Source organism: Pantherophis guttatus, chromosome 1, assembly GCF_059756535.1.
Source record: "Pantherophis guttatus breed Tessera chromosome 1, ASM5975653v1, whole genome shotgun sequence".
NCBI classification, from domain to species: domain Eukaryota; kingdom Metazoa; phylum Chordata; class Lepidosauria; order Squamata; family Colubridae; genus Pantherophis; species Pantherophis guttatus.
In genome coordinates this window covers 97,754,496-97,779,483 of record NC_142063.1, presented here as the reverse complement: position 1 = coordinate 97,779,483, position 24,988 = coordinate 97,754,496, and the positions used below count along the sequence as shown (strand labels likewise).

The window sequence follows — 24,988 nt, the reverse complement described above, 5'->3', positions numbered from 1 at the left end:
ATAATGAATGTAGGAACAAAGTGTGATTTTGAAACTATCACTTAGAATGGTTTGTACTAACTTCTCCTAGAAATAAAAATTAAAGATAATTTCCTGCTTTTCTAGAATCACTTATTGGGAAGAGCCTGTTTCTGCCTTCTGGAGGGGGATAAGATGGATCAAGCAGATGCACAATTTCATTTTGTACTCAATCAGTCTCCCAATAATATTCCAGCCCTTCTTGGTGAGTCAGTTGTATTTTGTCTTCACGGAAATAAATGCAGTTTAACAGTGTTGAGCCCAGCAGTCTTAAGAGATTGTGATCTGTGGGATATACAAGGGAAATCTGTTTCACTTTGGTATATAACGCCTCTTGCTGAAGTCCAAAATAAGTCCTCTTACTTTTTTTGCTAGAAATGATAGTTTATTGCTCATTTTGGACTTTGAATTTAAAGTAGAAATTAAAAAGGGGCCAGTATCACGGCTTTTAATGACTTACTTAGATTAGATTGTTAGCTGAAATGGATGGTTTTTCCTATAATAATAAAAGAAGCAACTGCCTCCCTCTTCAGTACTTAAAGCTTGGCAGCACCACATGTAGAATGTGGTCATGATCTGCTGCAAAACCTGATTCAGCCTTTTGTTGAAATAAACTGAGGCTCAGAGACTTGTTTAAGATGAGAAAGGTAGAGGAGAGTTCAACAACCAGTTATGGCTTTTATCGGGCCTTGTGCTATTAATAAAAAGACAGCATTAGTTATTTTGAAATGCATCTGCTGCACAACCAATACAAGCAGGATGTTGACAATTGGATTAGAGGGAAATGGGGACATACTCGTGACTTAACGTTGTTTTATATCACCTTTTCAAGGAATAACTGTATTATTCATTAATATATTTGCTGCTAGTAAATTGTGAACTCCTGATGTCTATCATAAACTTTAGAGGTATTTATTATCTTTTATTGCTCCTTTTTAATAGGCAAAGCGTGCATTTCGTTCAACAAGAAAGATTACCGAGGTGCCCTTGCCTATTATAAAAAGGCCCTGCGAACTAATCCTGGTTGCCCAGGTAAGAAGCAAAGCATGCACAGTAAAAAGGTTACGGTTTCCCCTGCTCAGTTGTGCCTGACTCGAGAGCAGGGGTCGGCAACCCGCAGCCCTGGAGCCACAAGCGGCTCTTTGGGCCCTCTGCCGCAGCTCCCTGTCCCATCACTGGTTCGCCCCTCCCCTCTTATTTCTTTTTTGGACTCCAGTCCAAAGTGGCATCAAGTGAGAGAGACATAGAGAATAATTTTGTGGCTAGGTAGGCATGGCTAGGTGGTCATGTGACTGGGTGGGAGTGAGTGACATCAAGTTGGCCACACCCACCCAGGTTTTGTGGCTCCTGGTATGTTTTTTTTCTGTAGGAAACGGGTCCAAGTGGCTCTTTGAGTGTTTAAGGTTGCCAATCCCTGCTCTAGGGGATGGTGCTCATCTCCATTTCCTAGCCAAGGGATCCAGTATTGTCCAAAGGTGGTCATATGGCTCTCATCACTGTACACCAAGGTGCATGGAATGCTATTACTTTCCCACTAAAGTGGTGCCTATTTATCTACTTGTATTTGCATGTTTCCAGCTGCTATTCTTAATGAAAAGTCAGTATTTTATGTAACAGTGGTTTTGGGTTGAAATAGTGACTGGCCCAAGGTCATTCAGCTTGACTAAGAAAGGAATAGAATCTGTGTTTCTCTGCTCCCTGTGTTTCTCTGCTCCCTGCCCAGCAACCACTATATATTGGCCATCTATGGAATTTTTATCTTTTTTAGAAAATATTTCTGAATCTGTAGCCTTCCTAAATAACAGCTTTTGGTGAATAACGGAGATTATTACCAGAACCAGGAGCTGTTCTGTGGTTCAAATTTTAGCCAACACTCATGAAAATTATAGAGGTGAAGCTAAAGAACTTCATCTCTGGTGTGGATTTTTGTTACGGCTATGCAGCGTTTTAAATTTGATTTACCAAAGATGCCTTTGAATGTATGGGGTTATAAATGTCTAGAACACCTTAAATTCATGCACTATCCAGAGGAAATAATTGTGGTTGTTATAGATGTGTTTATTTTTTGAACCATATGTTGGAAACTGAACCAGAAGTGCTGCACCACCTAATCTTTATAGTTTAGATGAGGATTTTGGAGTAGATCGTCTAATTAAGAATTTTGTATTCTCTGGAGTTCACCTGACAGAACCTCACATGCAAAAATGCCATTTATGCAAATGAACATAGGAACTCTTGAGTAAATATGCCTACTATTATGTGCAAAGTGCTTCGGAGTCATTAATACATAAGAGCCGAGGTGACGCAGTGGTTAGAGTGCAGTACTGCAGCTACTTCAGCTGACTGCTAGTTCAGCAGATCAGCGGATCAAATCTCACCGGCTCAAGGTTGACTCAGCCTTCCATCCTTCCATCCTAAAATGAGGACCCAGATTGTTAGGGGGCAATATGCTATTTAGTATACTGTCTTTGGTGTAAGCCGCTCAGAGTCCTCAGAGAGTGGGCGGCATAGAAATATGACTAATAAAATAAAATAAATAAATAAAAGTAATAAGACAATCTTTAGGTTAAGAAGGGAATATAAATGACGATGTAGTGACCAAGTTGTTGGGCTGACTTTGGGAAGACTCAGTTTCAAACCCTCCCTCCAACCCATGAAAGCCCAATGAGTGACTTTGGGCCTTTTGTTCTTTGATCCCAACCAACCTCACAAAGTTGTTACAGAGAAAAAATGGAGGTGGGGATGTTACGTAGGCCACCATGGTTCCTGAAAGAAATATAATTCAAATAAATAAACATTGGAAGTGTTTACTGTTTTTGTCTCCTAGCTGAGGTTCGGCTGGGCATGGGCCATTGCTTTGTAAAGCTCAACAAGTTAGAAAAAGCTCGCCTGGCATTCAGCAGGGCACTGGAACTCAATTCCAAATGTGTGGGGGCTTTAGTTGGATTGGCTGTTCTGGAACTAAATAACAAAGAGGTGAGTGAGTTTAACCTAGAATGGTAATATCGCAAGATCTTGTGTTGCTACAATCAGTTTTTTGGGTGGCAGGAGGGCAGCTATGGACATTTTACAATTTGAAATAAAAACCTGATTATTTCTTTTTTTTAATAAACGTATAGCTCCTTTGATTTTGAAGAAATAGTTGCTGAATAAGTCATTTAAAATAGAAGTAATGGAACCAGCAAAGGTCTGTTGGTTTTATAAGGTTGCTTAGTATATGCTTAAACATCTCCAGACTTGTGATATTGCGGCAGATTATCTTAGATTGGCTTTTCTGTTCTATCTGCATCACAGGAACACACGAGGAAGGAATGTAGTCGTGCAGATTTTGTTACTTAGGCCTGAAATAAAACACCAAATAAAATCTGTCCAAAGCCGAGTCCAGTGGTGGGATTCAAGTAATTTAACAACCGGTTCTCTGCCCTAATGATTTCTTCCAACAACCAGTTTGCCAAACTGCTCAGAAAGTTAACAACCGGTTCTCCCAAAGTGGTGCGAACTGGTTGAATCCCACCGCTGGCCGAGTCCATTAACCTATAAGTTTTGATGGTTATAAAATAATCAGATCAGGCTTGCTAAAATTTTATTACTATAAGCACAGCTCAAGCAAGAAATGGCTCTCAAGTTCATGCTAATTTATTTTTAAAACAATCCCAGCAAAAGTCATTACAAAAGCCAACATGGTTTAATGTGATGAAGATGATTTGCACTGCACTTAATTTTGGATTTATGCACTCGTCTGCCCACTATCACAGCCATGAAAAGATAAAAACTTTTCCCATTTGAATAATGTTCTGCTATTCTTGGCTCTGAAGGTGAATTTCTCATATGGTAGAGTTTTCTTATTTTTTTTAGAAAAAGCTGTTATTCTTCTAATTGATATACCATTATCAGTCTAACCTCATTCATCTTCATGGCACGTTTATGAAACGAGCTACTTTTTCTGCTGGGAATGGCACCCACCCACATGGCCAGTCAAGGTTGTGACCAGGATTCTGAAATCAAATTTTGAAAAACATAGCCCTTGAATTTTTAAAGACAATAATTAAGTTAACATGCATTTCAATATGAATAAAAACTATCAATATTCCTTTCAGGCGGATTCCATCAAAAATGGTGTCCAGTTACTTTCTAGAGCTTACACAATTGATCCTAGTAACCCTATGGTATTAAATCACTTGGCAAACCACTTCTTCTTTAAAAAGGTAAGACAACGGGTGTGTTTGAGTTATGCTGCTGTTTCATAATGTCAGGCTAATTCAGAATTGCCTGAAATCATTCTTATTTTTGATTATTCCAATTGTGAAATGGAGTTGCATTTTGCTTTATATCTTGTGGAAATGAGGAAATGCTAATGCAAATGATGGAGGTCATAAAAACAAGTTTCTTTAGTCATCTGGAATATATAAGCTATAAGTATATATTCCACAGTGATGTAAAATTTGCAAACTGGCTTCAGGAGGTTCATTAATGTTTGTGCGTGTGTGTGTGTGTGGGAAAGAGGGTGAGATACACATGAATCCTCAAACATTCAAACATTGGCTGAATTTGTACATTATATCAACCCGGACTTCAAATTGGGACATGTGTAAACTCAACTGTTATGATGGTCACACTTTAAGAGTTAAGGATTGTATAGGCAGCAATATCTTCAGGAAATTATGAATTATTGCACTTGTAACAAATGGTCAATCTAAAGTTTCTAAGAAGTTGAATTTCAGTCTATACTTCAGACCATGGGTGTCCAAACTTTTGGCTTGCCTGTGTGCCACATTGAGTGAAGAGGAATTGTCTTAGACCACATATGAAATATATAATTAATTGTATAAATAACAAACTGCCTTTATTTTTTATATTTTTATTATATCTTGTGAAGTGGCTTTACTAGATGTCCAGGGCCATGTGGCCCTTGGGCTGTGAGTTGGACACACCTGCCCTAGAATATACTATATTATAATATACAATACTATAAAAATATTATGATAATCTTATTTTCTTTATACAGGATTATGGTAAGGTCCAACACTTGGCACTTCATGCTTTTCACAATACAGAAGTAGAAGCAATGCAGGCAGAGAGTTGCTACCAGCTGGCCAGGTCTTTTCACGTTCAGGTATATTATGCCTTACATACCTCTCTTTCTGTTTTGCAATCTTATTTTCCTAAGAGTTTTCCAAGTTTTAATGCCTTTCTTCCTTATGTTCTTCCTTTCATTAGGAAGATTATGATCAAGCTTTCCAGTATTATTACCAAGCCACACAATTTGCCTCTTCATCTTTTGTACTGCCATTTTTTGGACTGGGTCAAATGTACATTTACCGAGGAGACAAAGAAAATGCATCACAATGCTTTGAAAAAGTTTTGAAAGCCTACCCTAACAATTATGAGACCATGAAAATTCTTGGATCTCTCTACGCTGCTTCAGAAGATCAAGACAAACGAGATATTGCAAAGGTACAGTAAGCCTCAAGAGATAAGAGCAAAATTATAATTCATCGCTCTTTTAATTTAAGGTGAAATCTCAAACTCAGTGACAGTTATTTTTGAGAAATGCATGTACAATTGATACTTAATTAGTATTGCCTATAGACCTGGTATATATTAGGAGGGATTTTCCTATCATGGTTAAATTCAGAGGTATTTGGAACTTGTTTTTAAAAAGGGAATGTTTGTCTTAGAAAGAGCAAATGCTATGCTACTGGTAAAAGTGATTATTTATAGAATGCTGAATTTTAGACACTGCATGCAGTCCTTAACTTAGGTCTATTCATTTAACAACCGTTCAAAGTTACAACGGCCTCAGAAAACTATTTACTGTGTGGCACTTTTCAGGGAAATTCTAAATCAATTATATAAAGTAATATGTTGCTTTTTTTAATAGGGTCATTTAAAGAAGGTGACAGAACAGTATCCAGATGATGTGGAAGCTTGGATTGAGCTAGCACAAATCCTTGAGCAGACAGATATACAGGTATATAAAAGGTGGGTAAAGTAGTCTGGTTTCATGCTGAACAATTACACGTTACACTAAAACCTTCCACTGTCTCTAAATGTATAGGGTGCTCTTTCAGCCTATGGCACAGCAACACGAATACTTCAGGAAAAAGTACAAGCTGATGTTCCCCCAGAAATTTTAAATAATGTGGGTGCTCTCCACTTCAGACTTGGAAACTTAGGAGAAGCAAAGGTATGAATCTCAACTTCCCAACCACTGTTACTGTTTGTATGCAATATATTTATAACTTGGCTGTGCGGGTAAACACGTATGTGCATATGTGTATGTATAATGTATGTGCACACATGTATAAATACACACTTTTTTTCCCTTCTTATACTTGCATTTAGAAATATTTTTTGGCATCCCTGGATAGAGCTAAAGCAGAAGCGGAGCATGATGAACATTACTACAATGCAATTTCCGTGACAACATCATACAACTTAGCCAGATTATATGAAGCAATGTGTGAATTTCACGAAGCAGAGAAACTGTACAAAAACATCCTAAGGGAACATCCAAATTATGTTGATTGTAAGAAACCTTGTTGCAATCCTTAAATTGAAAATAGCCGCAAGTGTACATTTTAAAACTGTTATAAACTATGATACCTCACAGATCTGTGCATTGAGTTGCTATTAGAAATAATGTATGCAATAATTTCTCTTTGATTCATATATTGTTGGGTAGGGGTAGGATCTCACTGCCTTGAAGGAAATGTTACAAAGCCACTGCTGGACTGTGTTGGATAATTCTTGTCCAGTGTCCATTGTCTCTTTTAAGAACACTTGTGGAGAACATGGTTGGGGTATGGTGCCAGAGGTTTCTGGAATAAGCATTTTCAATCTGGCTTTGGTTCCGGGCATAGTGGTGAGACGGCAATGAGTGCACTTAGGAATGACCTCTGGTGAAGCTGGAATGGATACGGTGCAGCTATGATGGCTCTGCATGATCTGTATGAGGTTCAATACCAGCAATCATGGTACCCTTCTGTAATGGCTCCAGGAGCTAGGGAATGAGGGTTGTGGTGGCTCTTCTTCTCCATAGTCAGTTCGAGTTAGTGTTGATAAGGGATAAATATCAAGCCCAATATCCCTCCTTACAGGGTCTTTATGGTTTCATTATTCCTATTTATCAGCTACATGAAACCATTGAATAAGCTTGCTCAATGGCATAGTATCATGTATCATCAATATATTGATAATATCCAGTTGTACAGCTCAACTGCTAGCTGACCATGTGATGCTGAAAAGTTCTATTGTGGGGCCTGGAAGCTTATGGATCTGAATGGAGAGGAACAGGCTTAGACCTTAATCCTAACAAGACTTAAAAATAAGAAATTTAGAAAATTTAGAAAATCAGGAAAATAATTACATATGCCTCCATAGCCAGTAAAACACTGCCATTATAAGCCAAAGTCCCACAATTTTCCTCTTTAAATCCAAATATGCAAAGTATATGCAGTTGTTTTAAAAGATAAACCTAACAGGAAAATGTGAAGATAGCATTGTTGTTTGACATCTTTATAGACTCATATTAGAATACATCTCTGTGAACTTCTGAAGCATCTTATGTTTGACTCAAGTAGCATTAGGAAGATTTGCTGCTGTAAAAAGGCATTCTGTTGTTTCTTTTAACGTGACATCTAAATGACTAGCATCATTGTGTGATCCTTTCGAACCTTTAGTACAGCTGATGGTTGGCACTATAATTAATCTGTTCTGCTTTTGTCCCAATCTGGTGCAGTAGTAATATCGCAAAAGTCTTGAAGAGCAAATATGCATCATTCAAAGCGCTTATTAAACAAGATGCTGTGTTCTGGAAATGAGTCTTTGATCATTAAAATCTTTCTTTAGGCTACCTGCGTTTAGGAGCTATGGCTAGAGATAAAGGAAACTTTTATGAAGCTTCTGACTGGTTTAAAGAAGCACTTCAAATCAATCAGGTCAGTAAGAATTTGCCATCCTTTAGAAAGCAGTTTTACAGCTGAGGCCATGAATTTCTAAAGATTTTCTATGGCCAGTTAACAAATCATCAACTTTTTTTTAAACAAAAGATCATGTGACCTAATAAATACACATTATTTCATTGCTGGCTTTGACATTTTCATAGTGTATTTTTGTATGAGTAGTTGAAATGTCTCACGGACAATACCTATTGTGGAATTTTCTCCCCTTAAACTTTTCCAAAGTTTGAATTTTAGCCAAGTTTGCTAAAGTTCTTAAAGCTTTTATGGGATAGAGCTGAGGAGAGGTGGATCTTTTTGAACTATTTCTTATTATAGTAAAGCTGAGTTTTAGTGTATTGGAATATTATTTCAGGACCATCCTGATGCTTGGTCCCTGATTGGCAATCTTCACCTGGCCAAGCAAGAATGGGGTCCAGGACAGAAGAAATTTGAGAGAATATTGAAACAGCCATCAACACAGAATGACACTTACTCTATGTTGGCTTTGGGCAATGTGTGGTTGCAGACTCTGCATCAACCCACCAGAGACAGAGAGAAGGTAAATACTCTGCATCTTTACACTGTCTTTTTTGCAGCTGCTTCAATGGATGAGCACTGTTTTTTGATTTTCAAATCCACAAACTGCTGGAAAATGGATTTTCCATTCCCCAGTCTTCCTAAATAGGAGAGAGGAAGTTCCGTGCAGAAATGAAAATTGTTTTACATTATATAAAATTACAAGTTGATCTCATTGATCAGCCTTTTCTCTTTATGTACTATGAATTTATGTTACACTTGAACAACAACAGAGAGTAAGACCTTTATGAAATTGGTCTAAAATGGAAATTTTAAAAGAAATGAAAGGATAGACAGTTCGTCTCTCTTTTTGCCAAGGATTTTACATTAGTTTTTATATTGATTGTGGGATGCATTTAATATATTAACATTTTTTTAATATGTTTAATATATTTTATTAATATGTTTTAATATATTTTAACATTTCTTGAGTATCCAGAAAACTTATTAAAACATTTTGATAAATATTGTAAATACAACTAGTCCACAACTTATGACCACAATGCGGGCCAGAATTTTCATTGCTAAACAAGGCAGTTAAGTGCGTTCTGCATGATTTTACAACCTTTTTTGCCATAGCTATTAAGCAAATTGGTGGAGTTGTTAAGTGAATCGTGTGGTCATTGAGCAAATCCGGTTTACCCCATTGACTACTTGTCGGAAGCTGGCTGGGAAGATCACAAATGGTGATCACACGACCCAGAGATGCTGCATGTGTTGTAAATACATGGCAATTGCCCCAGCGTCCAAATTTTGATCACATGACTGGAATACTGTGACAGTTGTAAGCGTAACTTTGAAAGATCACTAAATGAATGGTTGTAAATTGAGGATTACCTGTATTCATTTTCTTGAGAGTTCCCATCTCTCTTTTGCAGGAAAAACGTCATCAAGATCGTGCCCTAGCCATCTACAAACAGGTCCTCCGGAATGACCCCAAGAATTTGTATGCTGCTAATGGCATAGGTACTAAGATTTCTTGTCTCAAATTTTCTTTTTACATTACAATTTTGCAATGATTTTGCATGGATCTGGAAATCGGATTTTCCTTTTTTAGGAGCTGTGCTGGCACACAAAGGATATTTCCGTGAGGCTCGTGATGTTTTTGCCCAAGTGAGAGAGGCAACTGCAGATATCAGTGACGTGTGGCTTAATCTTGCACACATTTATGTGGAGCAGAAGCAGTACATCAGTGCTGTGCAGATGGTAATCCTTAACAAATACCTTGATTTAGGACATGTTTCTTGTAAACACTGAAGTAAGAATTTCAAGCTGCTCTTTTCTGTAAGGATTTTTACAGCTTGGTTTTCATGAATATATCATGTTGGGCTAAATTGGATCATTCCATGAATGTTTTTAGTACCTTTTGCTTTTCTTTTTAAAAAAATTACATTTAAATTGTGCTGGGTAATGGATATATTCACAGAACTGAATCAGTGGTATTGGTTTACTTTTATAGGCAATCCTATCATGGGATCTTTTCACCATTTTGCAGATACAAAATGGTCTAGGTCAGAGGTCTCCAACCTTTGCTGGCTGGGAAATTCTGGGAGTTGGCAAATCCACCAAGCTTAAAGTTGCCAAGGTTGGAGACCCCTGGTCTAGGTTACCATTATAATAAATAATTGGAGATGGATTACTATAATTGAGACACATAATTGGCAGACTGAGTGGTCTATTAATCAATAGTTAATGCCCAGAACAAAGAATGACTGTATTTTAAGACTGCAATATTGAAAGAGGATTGAAAAGGAAAAATCTTTCCCATGGATCTGAAAACTGATTAAAAATAACTCATGAAATTACAGATGACATATTGGCAAACTTTTGATGTGCCATATGTGGTAGAGTTTGTACTATGTATCATAGAAATTTATATACACGTGTTTGGCTTCTAAGCTGACGGCATGGAAAAGGAAACTCAGTTTTTTTTTTCTTTCCAGCCTTCTTAGTGGAGAGGATTTTTTAAACTGCTAAAACATTGGATTTGTTGTGCTGCTGTGTTGGATATAAAGAGAGAGCTTTGCTCTCTTCTGCAACCTATGTAGAAATGCAGGATGTTGTAGTAAGTTTTTGGAAATTACTAAGAGATCTTTGCAAACTCATTTATAAGGCTGTGTTCAGCATTGCACTCTGGCTGCAGTGCAGTTTTGTCTGAAACACTATTAAAGTTGGCAATTTAAACTAATTCTTCAAATGTTTATTCTTTTCCCCACCATAGTATGAGAACTGTCTCAGAAAATTCTATAAACATCAGAACACAGAAGTATTGCTGTATTTGGCCCGAGCTCTCTTCAAATGTGGTAAATTACAAGAATGCAAACAAACATTGCTAAAGGTAGGAAGTTTCTAATATTTACCAAAACGATTATCAATAATTGTTGTTATTAAAGGTTAGATTATATACCCTAGAATCCTCTACAGTCACAGTTATTACAATAGCATTTAAAATACAATAAAATAGCCATGTTGGAAAAAAGTGGCCTAAGTAGAATAAAACTTCTATAGGAAGAAAAAATAATTAGTCCCAAATATCACCCGGATACAATATAGAGCAGGGGTTCCCAAACTATGAGGTGTGCCTCCCTTAGGGAGGTGCAGAGACCAGGGACGTACGAAGAACCTTTTAGTTGCATTTTTAAAATAAATCTACCTTTCTCAAAGTTTAATTGTATTATTTTCAACTGTTCATTTATGTTCATTTTGTATTTGGATATTTTTAAGGAAGGCGTGTACATTAAGATTGGGCTAAAGGAAGGTGTGATGGCAAAAAGTTTAGGAACCCCTGCTACATAGAGAGTCATCACAAACCAAAATCACAGATTATGGCTACTGTACAACATAAAAAAGGAGATGAATAATCATACACCATAGGCTCTGCAGGGAAGTTTCCTCTTCTCCAACTTGTGGGAGGCCATTACTGAGAGAGCCTGAATGGCTTCCTAGGTATGTTATAACAACAGTTTCTGCTTTCTGGCCAGTTCACATTGGTTTAATTTTGAATTAAATTTGAATTTTCAGGCAAGACATGTAGCACCCAGCGATACAGTCCTTATGTTCAACGTGGCTCTTGTGCTGCAAAGGCTAGCTACCTCTGTCCTGAAAGATGAAAAAAGTAACCTGAAGGAAGTATTAAATGCTGTGAAAGAACTGGAGCTAGCACACAGGTAAGGATATATAATCTTTATTTAGGAACCCCCCCTCCCTATAATATGCATTGCATTGGAGTATGGTGGGGGTGATGATGAAGATAAAACCAAATTCTAACCTAGCTTAACAAGCTATAGTTATTTTGTACAGCTTTGTAGATGCATCTAGAGCAGTGCCCCCCCCCCAACCTTTTGGGCACCAGGAGAGAGGTTCCGTGGAGAGAGGTTTTTCTGTGGACAGGAGGGATCGTGGTTTTGCATGCTGCCTGCATCCAATGGATGGAGCTTCGCTTTTTTGTGTGACCCAGTTGCTGGTATGCCATGGACCAGTGGTGGTCTGTGGACCGGGGGTTGGGGACCCCTAATCTAGAGACAAGATTAAAACTGTTTACTTTGTTACAGAATAATAATGTATTTCATAAGCTCTGCCTCACAGCTTTTAGATTTTGTTTCTGGCCATAAATGTGTGAAGTCCTTAGCATTACCTTCCTCCTAGAAAGTTAATGGGCTAAATGAAATCTTCAGGGATGGAAAGGGAAGGCAGCTAACCTTGCTGCTTCAATGGCTCTGTTCTACAAGTAATCCTTGACTGATGAGCCTAACTGGAGCTGGAATTTCTGTTGTAAATCAAGTGTGGTTGTAAATGGAATCATCATCATGATTGGACCCAATTTTATGACCATTTTTTACCATGGTCATTAAGGTGAACGCCATCGTTATTAAGTGGATCATGTGGTTATTACACGAATCCAGCTGCCCGAATTGACATTGCTTCTGAAAAGCAAAAGAAGGTTTGCCAATTGCGATTGCATTATCATAAGATGCTGCTGCTGTAGTAAATGCGAACCAGTTGCCAAGCATCCAAATTGTGATCATATGACTGGAGGGGCCATTGCTACAGGCATAATTTTAAGAATAGATTGTAAGTCACTTTTTCCAAGGCTGTTGTAACTTCAATCTGTTTGTTAAACAAACAGTTGTAAATTGAGGGACTAACTATTGCTGTGGTCCTCGAAAACTAGTTGGTAGATATAAATGCAGGTTCAGTAGTACAGGTAGTCCTGGACGTATGACCACAATTGAGCCCAAAATTTCTGTTGTTTAGTGAGACATTTGTTAAGTGAATTTTGCCCCATTTTTATGACCTTTCTTGCCTCAGTTGTTGAATGAATCACTGCAGTTGATAATTTAGTAATCCGGTTGTGAAGTGAATCTAGCTTCCCCACTGACTTTGCTTGTCAGAAGGTCGCAAAAGGGGATCACATGACCTTGGGACACAGCAACAGTCATAAATATGAACAGGTTGCCAGGCATCTGAATTTTGATCACGTGATCATGGGGATGCAATAAAGGTTGTAACTGTGAAAAATGGTCATAAGTCACTTTTTTCAGTGTCGTCGTAACTTTGAACGGTCACTAAATGAACTTGTAAGTCAAGGATTACCTGTACATGTGAACATTTTCAGCAGAGTCTAAAAATCCAGAGAGTCAGAAGATGAGAGCTTCAGAATTGGATCTAGTGCTCTAGCCTGCAAGCATTACTGCCTGTTTTAATATACAAAAGGGGGCCGGAAGGGAAGGGGTGTCCATTTAAGCAGAAACAGAATGCGTCCCATTCAAAAGGATGCTTTTGAATGGCACACTTGTTCTTAAAATTAAATCTTTTTTAACTTAATGTATTGATGCAGGCTATTTTTTTCTCAGTTTTATCTAATACATTGCCTTATATTTTGGAATGTTCGCCTCTGCCAGAGAACTTTCTTTTATCACAGGAGTTTCTTTTGTATGAGATATTCCTAGAACAATCAGTTCATCAAGTTCTGAGACAGATTCTCCAAAACCTGTCTTGAGCCATCTGCAAGATGATTTAGGTTCACTTTTAAAAGATGCACTTCAATCTCATTGAAGAAATTGTTGTGTTGATTATTATGAGCGGTTATTGGCAATTAAAATACTTCGAGAGTACTTTCTTCTCTAGGAACTGAAAGAATGGTTTGATGGGGAGATAAAGATGGAGAGTGGGATGTGAAATTAAAAGGCAATATCTTAATTTTGACATCATTATCAGTTTATGATAAATATGTACCACTTTTAACAAAAACACACATGGCAAAAAGATTATTTTGGAAGAATGTTAAGATATCCCTAATTGTCTCTTTTTCATTCAGATACTTCAGTTACTTGAGTAAAGTGGGAGATAAAATGAGATTTGATTTGGCACTTGCTGCAACCGAAGCCAGGTAAAAAAAAATTTTTAACCAGTACTTTCAAAAATCAGTTCCTTATGAAATAAGCAAGGTATTTGAATTGTAGGTTTCAGTTTACTTTAGTACAGACATTTAAGGTTAGCTATGTACATCTGTAAGGGGATGCGGTGGCTCAGTGGCTAAGACGCTGAGCTTGTCGATCAGAAAGGTCGGCAGTTTGGCGGTTTGCATCCCTAGCGCCGCGTAATGGAGTGAGCTTCCATTACTTGCCCCAGCTTCTGCCAACCTAGCAGTTTGAAAGCATGTAAAAATGCAAGTAGAAAAATAGGGACCACCTTGGTGGGAAGGTAACAGCGTTCCGTGCACCTTCGGCGTTTAGTCATGTCGGCCACATGACCACGGAATCATCATCAGACAGCTCTGGCTCTTCGGCTTAGAAATGGAGATGAGCACCGCCCCCTAGAGTCGAGAATGACTATGTGTAAGGGGAATCTTTACCTTTATGTACATCTGCAGCTTAAACCCACAAGGGAAGGAGAGTCAACTTATAATTAGGAGATAATGTTGACTAGCCATATGTGGGAAGTTTTGATGCCTGTAGTATTTTCTGTGGATTATTACAATAGTTTTTGTATTTCTTTTTATTATTAGTTCTAGCAGAATTTTCCAAATATTGTCATATACCTCTTTTGAAACAATTCTACAGTGTATCCTAGATGTTCTATAAGCTATATTTCTCCAAGGATTCTCTTTAATGAAGAAAACCTGCTTTGTCTTCTGGATTGGACTCTTAAAATATTTATCTTTTTTACTGCCTAATTAAATAGATGTCAGACAAAAAGTGGTTTCAAACAAGTGTAGGCAGGCAGCTTGTCCATGAAAGCTGAAACTAATGCTTAGTTTTATAGGAATAAAAGCACTGCAGAAATTCTAAATCTAAATATAAAGGGTTCATATGATGAAGCTAAATACAAAAAAACACTGAAAATCAGATATTTGTCATGTATTGAGGCTCAAGGCATTGTAACCCAATTAGCTGGATAAATAATTGATCTTTTCTAGGGCAGAACAATTTGAGGTGCCAGGCTACTGCTTTAATAAGTGATTTGATTGTTAGAAATAAAAATCCTCTAGAAAATTTAGCAGTGAATTTCCAGCTGCATTGATATGTTTTTCTTTAAAATAGACGTATTTACTACAGTCTAGTCTCTTTAGCTACTAGCATTCATGAGTCCTTTGTAAAGTTGAAAAGTTTTGATTTGGCCAGTGGCATGAAATGTGTTTTTCATCGTTATTTCTGCTTTTGTCTGCAAATTTAACCCCAACTTGTAGGCAGTGTTCGGATCTGCTGAGCCAAGCTCAGTATCACGTAGCTCGGGCTCGCAAGCAGGATGAAGAAGAGCGGGAGCTGCGAGCAAAACAAGAGCAAGAAAAAGAACTGCTGCGTCAGAAGTTACTCAAAGAACAGGTCCTTTATTCCTTATACCGCTAAAACAGAGCTGGGATCACTTTCTCTGCTGAGCTAGGAGCTGTGATGCTACAACAAAATGCAGTGTAGATGAACAATGAATAAATAGATGTAAATGGGTAAAATAAATTTGGAAGGTGGTTTACTTTTAGGTTGCAAATGATGAAGGAGTGGAATGAAAATGTAGATGCCTCATCCAGTCTGTAACCTAGAAACATTTTGCTTATTTCCACTTGTCTATTTACAGTAGTGCTACAAGCACTGAATTCTCTTCATATTATTATTACAGAGCATACTGTTTAAAGGTAGACCCCATGTCATTGTGGTTGCAAATAAGTCTTCAATACTTTGTTTTTTTTTCTTTTTAAATAACCAAAAGATTAGAATGGTGCTTTGCATAGAACTACAATATAACTGGTTTCCTTACTGACACTTTTCCAGGAAGAAAAACGTCTCAGGGAAATAGAAGAACAGAAGAAACTTTTGGAACAGAGAGCACAATATGTGGAGAAGACCAAGAATATTCTCATGTTCACAGGAGAAGTTGAAGGCTCAAAAGAGAAAAAGCGTGGTAGTGGAGCTGGCCGGGTAAATAAAAATAGAGTTTTTAAAAATGATTGTTATATGGCCATGTATTACTAAAACACTCTGGTCTGTTTATAACTTTCAATTGAGTGAAATGGTTCATCACAGGGCAACAGTTTTTCAATTAAGTACCTGAACAGGGCAAACTTAAAGAATTGTTAAAATCTGGGACCCATTGTTCCTGTGTAATGGAAATTTCAAAGATCTGCACACCAGTTGTATTCACAAAGTTGTGGCTGCTGAAATACACAGTTAGCCACGATCACATGATTGTGATTTCCAACTAGTCTTCCCTGAAGCCTGTAGGTTGCGTGTACAAAGGAAGATTGGGGTGGGGTGGGGTGTGGTTATTCCCATGTCTTTCCTGTCTCCCTCTGGTCCCTACACCCAATTGGCTGATGGCAAGGCCTGACTGCTGACTGGAAATTGGCTGGTTTGGAACCAAAGGTAAAAACTGAAATCTCTTTTAAGAGTGGTGGATGGTGAGGAAAGGACAAGGGAGTAATTCAGATCCCGTCTTGTCCTGTTCTTGTTGGAGGCACAGTTTAAGGCATTTCTGGTTGAAAGGATTAGCCAGTGACATCACCATTGCCTAGGGTGATGTCTCCATGAAGGAGCTGGAGGGAGTGATGGGAGCTCACCCCTACCATGCAGCAGCACTCAGGTCTCAAACATGGGCTTGCTAACCTCCAAACCCAGCATCCTAATCATGTGAGCCACTGTGCTCCAAGAGTAATTCGAATGCCTGCTGCCAAGTGAGGTTTCTGATGGTCGATTGTTAAGCTCTTTTTCTCCCGGGAGAGAGGGAGTCTTTGGGGACACACCAGGAAAGGGAGTAGAGATGCATTTTTCCTTGTCCATAGTCCCCTTTGTTCCCCTTGCTCCCAGCAGAGTGGCAGGCAGTTCCACAGGTCAGCCGAGGAGAAGGGGGCTTCACCAGGGCTCTGCTGAGAGTTGTGAGGGAAGAGGAAACAGTGCCAGCCTATATTATATATGGAAACAAGAAAAATCCAATGGGTCATTAGTTTAGTAATATATAAAGCTATAGCAGCAAATGCTGAATTTAATCAGATCGAAAAGGTATTCACATAAGAGACATTTAGACCAGTTTTGTATTAATTTTGATACATAAACATTTCTTTTATTTCTTTCCTTTCATTTCTTTCCTTACTTTTTAAGTGCAAAAAAGAGGCAGTTTTTTTAAAAATAGAAAGTAACAATCTTGTCTATTTTGGCTCTTTAGTTCTTCTACACCTCTGTTTAATGACCTACAAAGTTGTTTGTCATTGATTATCTCGTTTTTATTTCCATTGCATCATTTGAAAGGTCTTCTTCAAGTATTCCGTCTGTCATTCAACATACTTTTCATTGTCTCTTTTCATTGTTCTCTATTAACTTTTATGGTTTTCTTGGTTCCTCATCATGGTATTAGCAAGTTCTGGTTCTACTTACTTAAGAACTAGATTTTCTCTTTCTCTGTAATATTATATTGTTTGCCTGTACACATAGTTCAACTTTTTCTTTTGTTTTACAAAATTTCCCCCTCTTGGCCTTTTCTCTGCTTTAGAATTTTATCCTACAGTTATTTCTAGGATCCAGCCGAGTCCTCCTTTAGTCCTTCTTACCCATTTTAATGAAAATATAATAGATTTTGTGAGAAATCTGTTCTCAGTTGCAAACACACTCCCCTCATTTTCACCCTTAGGCCTTTGAACATTAGAAAATCCTGGCTGAATTCAGCTTTATGGTTTATGTGATGAGATAAGTTAAACCCTTTATATTTTATCTTGGTTTCAAGCAAAAAAGCAGTCTCCCATGAAGTAAAGCTGTCTAATATAGTCCATGACTGAATCCTCTCTTAACTTTATCTTTTCGTAATTATATTAGACGATCTTTACCAAAGGGTGAGGCTCTAATCAGATGGCTCGTCCAATTATAAAATAACAAACACCAAGAGTTACAGAGAGCTATGAAAAGATGGATTTCTGATATAGTTGATTGATGGTTGAAGTCTTTTGATTTCTTACCCTAAAATCAAATCTTTTTATACTCAATTTTCAGACTGCCAGCATCTCTTCTGATTCATCCAACATCTCTGGGATCTTGGCTAATCCTAAATCTTTAGCCTATGTCTCATGCTGATTATCTCCCTCATGAGTCTTTCTGACAATAATCAGACATATTTTTGTCAAATCAAGACTCTTCTTAAGATCTTTCTCATTTATTTATTAGTTTGGTCAACTACCTCTCCAAGCATCTACTGCATCCAAATAATACGGTGTGTCTTTTCTGCTCTCTCAAAATGATACATCATGTTCTTTGCCTCCTTGATGAACAGGTTAAGAAAGCCCTAATTCCTTAACTCCGTCTGAGTGAACGTTTACCAGTTCTTTTCCATTCATAGCAATTCATTTCCTTTAATTGCTATTAAAATGGTAATCAAAATGAGCATTAAGATCAGATCTCTCAGAGAATAGGAGAAAGTAGGCTGAAGTCTTGCAGCATTAATTTGCACTTTTATAATAATTGCTCAAAACATACTTCATTTTAATTTTGCATTAGTATAATTCAGTGTTGTGTGATCTTATCATTTGATTTCCTATATTCATAATCTACATGTTCAGATGATTACATTATATTTTCCGATAGAAAAAAATGGTTGTATTCTATGCCTCTTGATCTTTTTTTGAGAATCTCTTAAAATAAGTCTTTACAAAATTTGTAAGAAAAACAGCAACACTTTCCTCTGTCTTTTTTAAAGTCTAGATTCCATACTTCTCTACATTTAATTTTAGCATTCTAGCATTTCATGTCTTTCATTTTGTTTTTCTATCACTTTTAATTTTGAGGTGCTCTTAGTTACAAATGACTGGTGGATGTTAAAGTTAGCAAAAGTAGCGTTAGAAGATTAAAGACCAATTGGATTATTCTATTCTTTTTTTCAGTTTGTGATTTGTGTTAATCTGTGTTTGCATAATGTGAATCCTAAGAACAACGATTCTGAAAGGAAGGCTTTAAAAAAACCCATAAATTAAGTGTGAAATTTTCTAACTCTGTATTCTTTTAAACTAGAGGGTAATTCACTTCCAAAATGCTTGATTAAGCAGAGGATTTTCATCTAAAAATAACAATACATTGTGGTTTATGATTTTTGTGACAGCGTTCCAGAAAAACTGGAGAATTTGATGAGTTTGTCAATGATGACAGTGATGAAGACCTTCCCGTATCCAGAAAGAAAAAGAGGAGGAAGGGCAGTGGCAGTGAACAAGATGGCGAAGAAGAGGACGGAGAGAAGAAAAAGAAGAAGCGACGAAGGTGAAATCCTTTGGAGGGAAATGAGGGTGTACACAGTGAATTTGATAACGCACATTGGGAAGTTTGATTCCTTTCTTCCCATTACTGCTCTAATCTGCCTTGCTGCCTGATTCTGCTTAAAACTCAGAAAAGAGCAGTTTTTGATAGCGGGAAAGAACCAGAGAAGTTCTGATGTGTACTCATAGAAACATTCAGAGCCTAGCCATGGCATCTGAACTGCAGTTTCTGGCATTATTATGAACTGGTGTTTACAAGTGTCTTCTTCTTTTTTTTTTTTTTTTGCTATTATAGATGTGTAAATACAAGTTTTTAATTGCTGTTTTATGTTTTAAAAATTATTTGAAATCATTTCAAGAATTAGCTCTGCAGTGAGCTTTTTTAAAAAAAAAAAAGCATAACCAATCCTATGATACTCATTACATTTGTCTATATTGTTAAGTAATTTTAATGTAAAGTTCTGGAACTATTAATGGAAAATGTTTTCGTAAGAAAAAGTGAAGAATCAGTAGGGGTTTTTTTTTCTTTGTAGAGATCTGATCAGGACACAATGTTTATAGAACTTTGATGATTATTTGTGTGTGTGTTTTTCTCAAGACCTCAAAAAGGAGATGGTGATACTGATGACGATGAAAACGAGACAGGACCAAGACAGAAGAAGCGACGCCCAGCCAAAACTGAGAAGAGAAGAATGGTATGATTTATAACTATTTCATTAAATGCTCTGTGAGTCTAATTAAAAATCTTTAGTTTAAGGTTGGATGGTGGAATGTCCTAGAAAGCACTAGAAGGTACCCATCCTTGCTTGCACATAGCATTGCTTCACTTATTTCTATTTGAACTAAATTGAAGACTCAGAAGCATCTTACCGTGGGCCTTAGCTAGAGATCCCCACCTTTTCCGGGCTAATGAACATAATTTGTAGGGTTATAAGGATATGTTATAAAAGGGCTGATGAGAGAAGAGGCTTGCCCATTCACGAAATGGCTCCAGTGGGAGATGTAATGCAGTTCTAAAACACTGATTTATTAAAATGGGGTCTGCAACCCCCTTGAGCCTCTTTGTTTCTTTGCTTACCTTTATCTGATAGGTATAACACACTTCTTTCAGAGCACTTGCATCCTCAATCATTTGTAGTTTCTAACCAAGGTTCAAGACTCTAGAATTTCTTCTTCTTCCATGTCTAGATCAAATTTAAACTGAGAGAATGAAGCCACCTTGGCTTTGTCATTGGCCAAAAATAAGTCATTATCGGTACATGCTTCTGGTAGTAGCCAACATACTAGCAGATGGGCCAGGCTCTGTATCTCTCCACATTCACATAAACATGTTGTTATCCGCTAAGAGCCTCCACTTGAGATTATTGGTTTTACATTAAGGGACTCTAACCTTCAACCTATTCAGGGTCCTTCAAATAGTATAAGGGAGGTCAGATCCTTTAGCCATATCTTCCTTTAATGTTATTCCTTGCTCAATGGTCTCCTTCCTCCATATTTTCATTAATTAAAATTAAATTAATTTAGTTAATTTAATTTAATTTAATTAATTTAGAACTGAAGATATGGAAAATTGGAGCTTATTTCTTCCAGGATAACAGCTTTTGGTTCTTGTTCTGTTTTTTAATTTGAAACATTTTTCAAACATTTTTAATACAAAAAATTGAATGGAGGTGGTAGCCAGGTAGGTATAGGAGATATTCATGTATCTCCTGGCACCTCCAGGCTCACAGCATATAATAACCTCCTTTGTTATGACAGAGTTTAGCAGTTTCTAGAAAGTTTGAATGGTTTTTTCCCATAGTTTTTTAGTTCAGTCTTTAGCAATTGGAAATTACTTTTATATCCTAGACCTATGGGATTGGGTGTAATTTAATAAGACGTGGATAGAAAGAAAAATGCATAGCCACCTTTTAGCTAAATCGTTTTACTTTTCCACCACAAGCTTCTGTAATAGGAATATTTTATAGTTTATTTTATTAAAGAGCTGAAAGTCAATTTTCTTTACAAGTTCTATCACTTTTTTTCCCTATCTGTAGTCCAAGCCAGAACGCTTGCCTCTTTCAATGAAGGGAAAAATCAAATCTAAAGCCATCATTTCATCAAGCGATGACTCATCTGATGAAGATAAACTCAAAATCGCTGATGATGGGTATGTATATTTTCCATTGGAAGTAATAGTGATTTATTTATTCTGATAAAAATGGAGTCACAGGTAACATGTATTTTCTTCTCCATTTCAAAATTGTGAAAAATGCAGAGTGAATACATCCTAGTCTATCCTAAGTAACCTTTAATTGAAGGATAATAGAACTAAATTATGAAAGATTAAGAAACCTTTTAAAAATCCAGGTAAACCAAGTGACTCTTCATTATGTTTCCTATTGATATAGTGTTTTATATTTTAAAACAAAATCTATTAGTATTTTCTATGTCTTCATGGGTACAGGTTGATTAACATCTGCCCTAGTGACTGTTCAAACTTATGCTGAAAATTAGGTTTACAATCAGTCCTCAGCATCCTCCATAGGCATTCATTGTAGTAGTATCCCACAGTCATGTGATTGCCATTTTATTTATTCATATCCCACTTTTTTTTTAAAACAAATAACTCAAGATAGCAAATGTATCCAATACACCTTCCTCCTATTTTCCTCACAACAACACCCTATGAGGTGGTTGAACTGTGTGAATGTGATTGGCCCAAAGTGACCCAACTGGCTTTTATGGTTAAGGTGGGAATTGAACTCATGATCTCCTACTTTGTAGCATGGTGCTTTTACCACTAGACCAAACTGCAAACTTCACAGCTGGCTTCCAACAAGCCAAGTCAGTGGAGAAGCTGGCAGGAAGGTGCAAGTCATGATAATGTGATGTTGCACTTAAAGACTGCAGGAAATTTGCTTAATGACTGCAGCAGAACAGATATAAGTTGGGCATAGTCACATGATGTTTCACTTAACGTTCATGTTACTTAATGGAGTTGAGAATCTCGATTGGTCATTGAGAGAGGATTACATGTAATAGGTTGGTAACATTTAACACTAAATTGGGAACTAAATTGGGAACCCCCAATTTAGACCTACAGACGTATTAGGCTAAGGAAGGAAATTTAAGGAGATACAGCTTCTGTTTGGCCTTCACACTCAATGTAATTAATCCTGATTCCATGGGGATAATTCTGTATCTATGTGGAGACCGCACCAAAGCACCAATGATGTGCAAAACATTTTGATTCAAGTCATTTGAAGTAAGAAATACCTTACTTCAAATAGGAAGCAGCTGATTTGCATTCCAAAGATAGTCATTTAGAACATTTGGGAAGTGTTTTGAGGTTAAACTCTGTCTCAAGATCAGAAATGATCTTTCATATTTGAGATGGTTTTATTCAAAATATTTCAGTAACATCTAAAGTGCAATTATGCATAATTAAACTTTCTGAAAATGCATAAATGTGGTTAATCGGTACTTTCTTTCCTGGCTACAAAATTATATGAAAAGGTATAAACTGACATCTCAAAAACTATAAAAGTTAACAGCTTAAGGACAGTCTCAGCACACCATACATAAACAAGAACAAATTATCACAAGTGATAGTTCATTTAACTTTCTTGGCATAAGATCTATTATGCTGGACAAAATTAACAGAACTCCCGGGAACTTGTAGTATTTCATACACAGCCTAATGTTCTGCTTCAGATGTTTGCATTTTATTTTTCTCTTCTTTGCTTGAACAGCAATGCCAGGAACAGCAACAGTGACTCAGATGATGCCGAGCAGCAGCGTAACAAAAATGTTGTGTCTGACAGTGATTTGGACAACAGTAACAAATCTGGCAGCGAGGGAGGCAGTCCCAGACGATCCAGTGCCCGCCCTTCGGATGAAGACTCAGACAGTGATGGTTCAGTGAGAAAGAGAAGACACTCAGACAGTGATGGTTCAGTGAGAAAGAGAAGACACTCAGACAGTGATGGTTCAGTGAGAAAGAGAAGACACTCAGACAGTGATGGTTCAGTGAGAAAAAGAAGACAGTCTGATTCGGAGCAGTCGGATAATGAGTCTGTGCAGTCAGGAAGAAGTCCGTCTGGTGGTTCTGAGAACGAATCTCGCCCAGCTTCCCGCAGTGCTGATTCTGACAGAGATTCAGAGAGAGTCTCTGACAATGAGGGTTCAGTTAATGAGTCTGAGCCAGAGGCTTCCAACAACGAGGCTTCCGAACGAGGCTCATATCGTGGATCTGATGATAGTGATTAAATATCAGCTGCAGCCCGGTTCTTATAAACTCCTTTGTAAATACATATCCCTCTGAGCCTAATGAGAAGGATAGAAAACCATCATTTATATCTCAAAATTGATTTTAAAACATGCATAGCTATGCTTTAGGAACAAAGTCTTGAAATTTTTCCTACAACGTTTTTCTACTGAACTACCCATTCACTAGAGCCTAGTGTTCCTTTAGTGTATGTGAGCTACTCAAGTACCACATTTGGCAATAAGTAAGCTGCATACTTACGTTCTGTAGGCCGCCTAGAGTCGCCCTATCAGGAAGATGGGCAGCATATAAATTTAATAAATAAAATAGGGCGTTTAAAAGTTTATTTTGTGGAAATGTACATATAATGTGAAGATGAACCAAATGGTCAAAATGGTAACGTTGCATCCAGTTATGCTCACCACCTGAGATAAATGCCTTGAAGCCCTCTGATTTGGGCGGAAAACTGGAGCTCGTCCTTCCTTACCTGGTCTTGCTAGATGTTCTGGTACTTTATGAGGTGGTGTAAAGAATGGGTCTACAACCTGTCACTCTGGCTAGCAAGCTCTTTTTGTTATGTACATACCTCTTGTAGTAAAATTCTAAATTTTAAAAGTTTTTTTTTAATTTGAAAATTGCTACAGGTACATAAATAAATTATAGCTTTGTAATGTGGCCAAATTGCAATATTGTACAAGAGCCCTCCTGGAATAAAATTATCTGTTTGTGGCATGTAGTAGTCATTATCCTCTGTTCAGAGTGGTCCAGTTTATTATGGTTTTTGACAATTCTGTTTTCTTAAATAAATCCTTTTGAGTTCAGTATTAGCATTTTGGTAGAGGATTGTATTATGGTAATCCTGAAAAGTTGGATTTGGGCATATGCGGGATTTAATTTCAAATTATAAATTACCTAAATTACTTTTTAAATATTCCTCGAATGCCCATTTCCAATCCAAATCTCTATGTCAGAACTACAAAGAGTGCAAATGGGCAGATAAAACTCAACGACAACTCCCATCATTTCCTATTAGGAACTATTGACTTGAATTTAACTTTATTCGGCCAAGTATGATTCGACACACAAGGAATTAGTCTCCGGTACAAAAGGATTCAGTATACATGCTGAGCAACAGAATAGTAATCATAGTAATAATACCAATAAAGGGGGAGTGAAGAAAATAATATAGATAAATAATAATACCATAACCATACTACATGGGTAAATATACATAGAGATTAGACATCTGTGGAGATTCTCATCCAGGTCATGGTTGTCCCAAAGATGCTTTTTCAAGAAAAAATTCCATTTGCTTTTTGAAAAAGCACCTTTGGGATAGACATTAGACAGCGCTGTAAGAATTAGATGTTCAGCAGAGAGATAGGATGGGGGAAAAACTTGTCCCTGTGTTTAGTTATTTTGGCATGCAATGTCCTATAGCAGCATCCTGGGGGGAGGATTGAAACACTTTATGTCCAGGAT

At 37.2% G+C, this 24,988-nt stretch overlaps 1 protein-coding gene across 1 annotated transcript in view; it reads left to right on the top strand.

Moving 5' to 3' along the window:
* CTR9 (CTR9 component of Paf1/RNA polymerase II complex) overlaps positions 1 to 24,238 on the top strand; it is a 28,066-nt gene extending 3,828 nt beyond the window's left edge. The window contains exons 4-25 of the mRNA XM_060687682.2: positions 106 to 223; positions 961 to 1,050; positions 2,846 to 2,994; positions 4,116 to 4,223; positions 5,024 to 5,131; positions 5,236 to 5,472; positions 5,900 to 5,989; positions 6,077 to 6,205; positions 6,364 to 6,547; positions 7,870 to 7,958; positions 8,335 to 8,520; positions 9,416 to 9,503; positions 9,595 to 9,743; positions 10,759 to 10,875; positions 11,559 to 11,704; positions 13,855 to 13,926; positions 15,226 to 15,361; positions 15,803 to 15,949; positions 19,107 to 19,261; positions 19,856 to 19,952; positions 21,294 to 21,406; positions 22,992 to 24,238. Of these exons, the coding sequence (XP_060543665.2) occupies positions 106 to 223; positions 961 to 1,050; positions 2,846 to 2,994; positions 4,116 to 4,223; positions 5,024 to 5,131; positions 5,236 to 5,472; positions 5,900 to 5,989; positions 6,077 to 6,205; positions 6,364 to 6,547; positions 7,870 to 7,958; positions 8,335 to 8,520; positions 9,416 to 9,503; positions 9,595 to 9,743; positions 10,759 to 10,875; positions 11,559 to 11,704; positions 13,855 to 13,926; positions 15,226 to 15,361; positions 15,803 to 15,949; positions 19,107 to 19,261; positions 19,856 to 19,952; positions 21,294 to 21,406; positions 22,992 to 23,508 (3,225 nt within the window). The 3' untranslated portion in view covers positions 23,509 to 24,238. The remainder of the gene's footprint in view (positions 1 to 105; positions 224 to 960; positions 1,051 to 2,845; positions 2,995 to 4,115; positions 4,224 to 5,023; positions 5,132 to 5,235; positions 5,473 to 5,899; positions 5,990 to 6,076; positions 6,206 to 6,363; positions 6,548 to 7,869; positions 7,959 to 8,334; positions 8,521 to 9,415; positions 9,504 to 9,594; positions 9,744 to 10,758; positions 10,876 to 11,558; positions 11,705 to 13,854; positions 13,927 to 15,225; positions 15,362 to 15,802; positions 15,950 to 19,106; positions 19,262 to 19,855; positions 19,953 to 21,293; positions 21,407 to 22,991) is intronic.
* Positions 24,239 to 24,988: the final 750 nt, after the last annotated feature.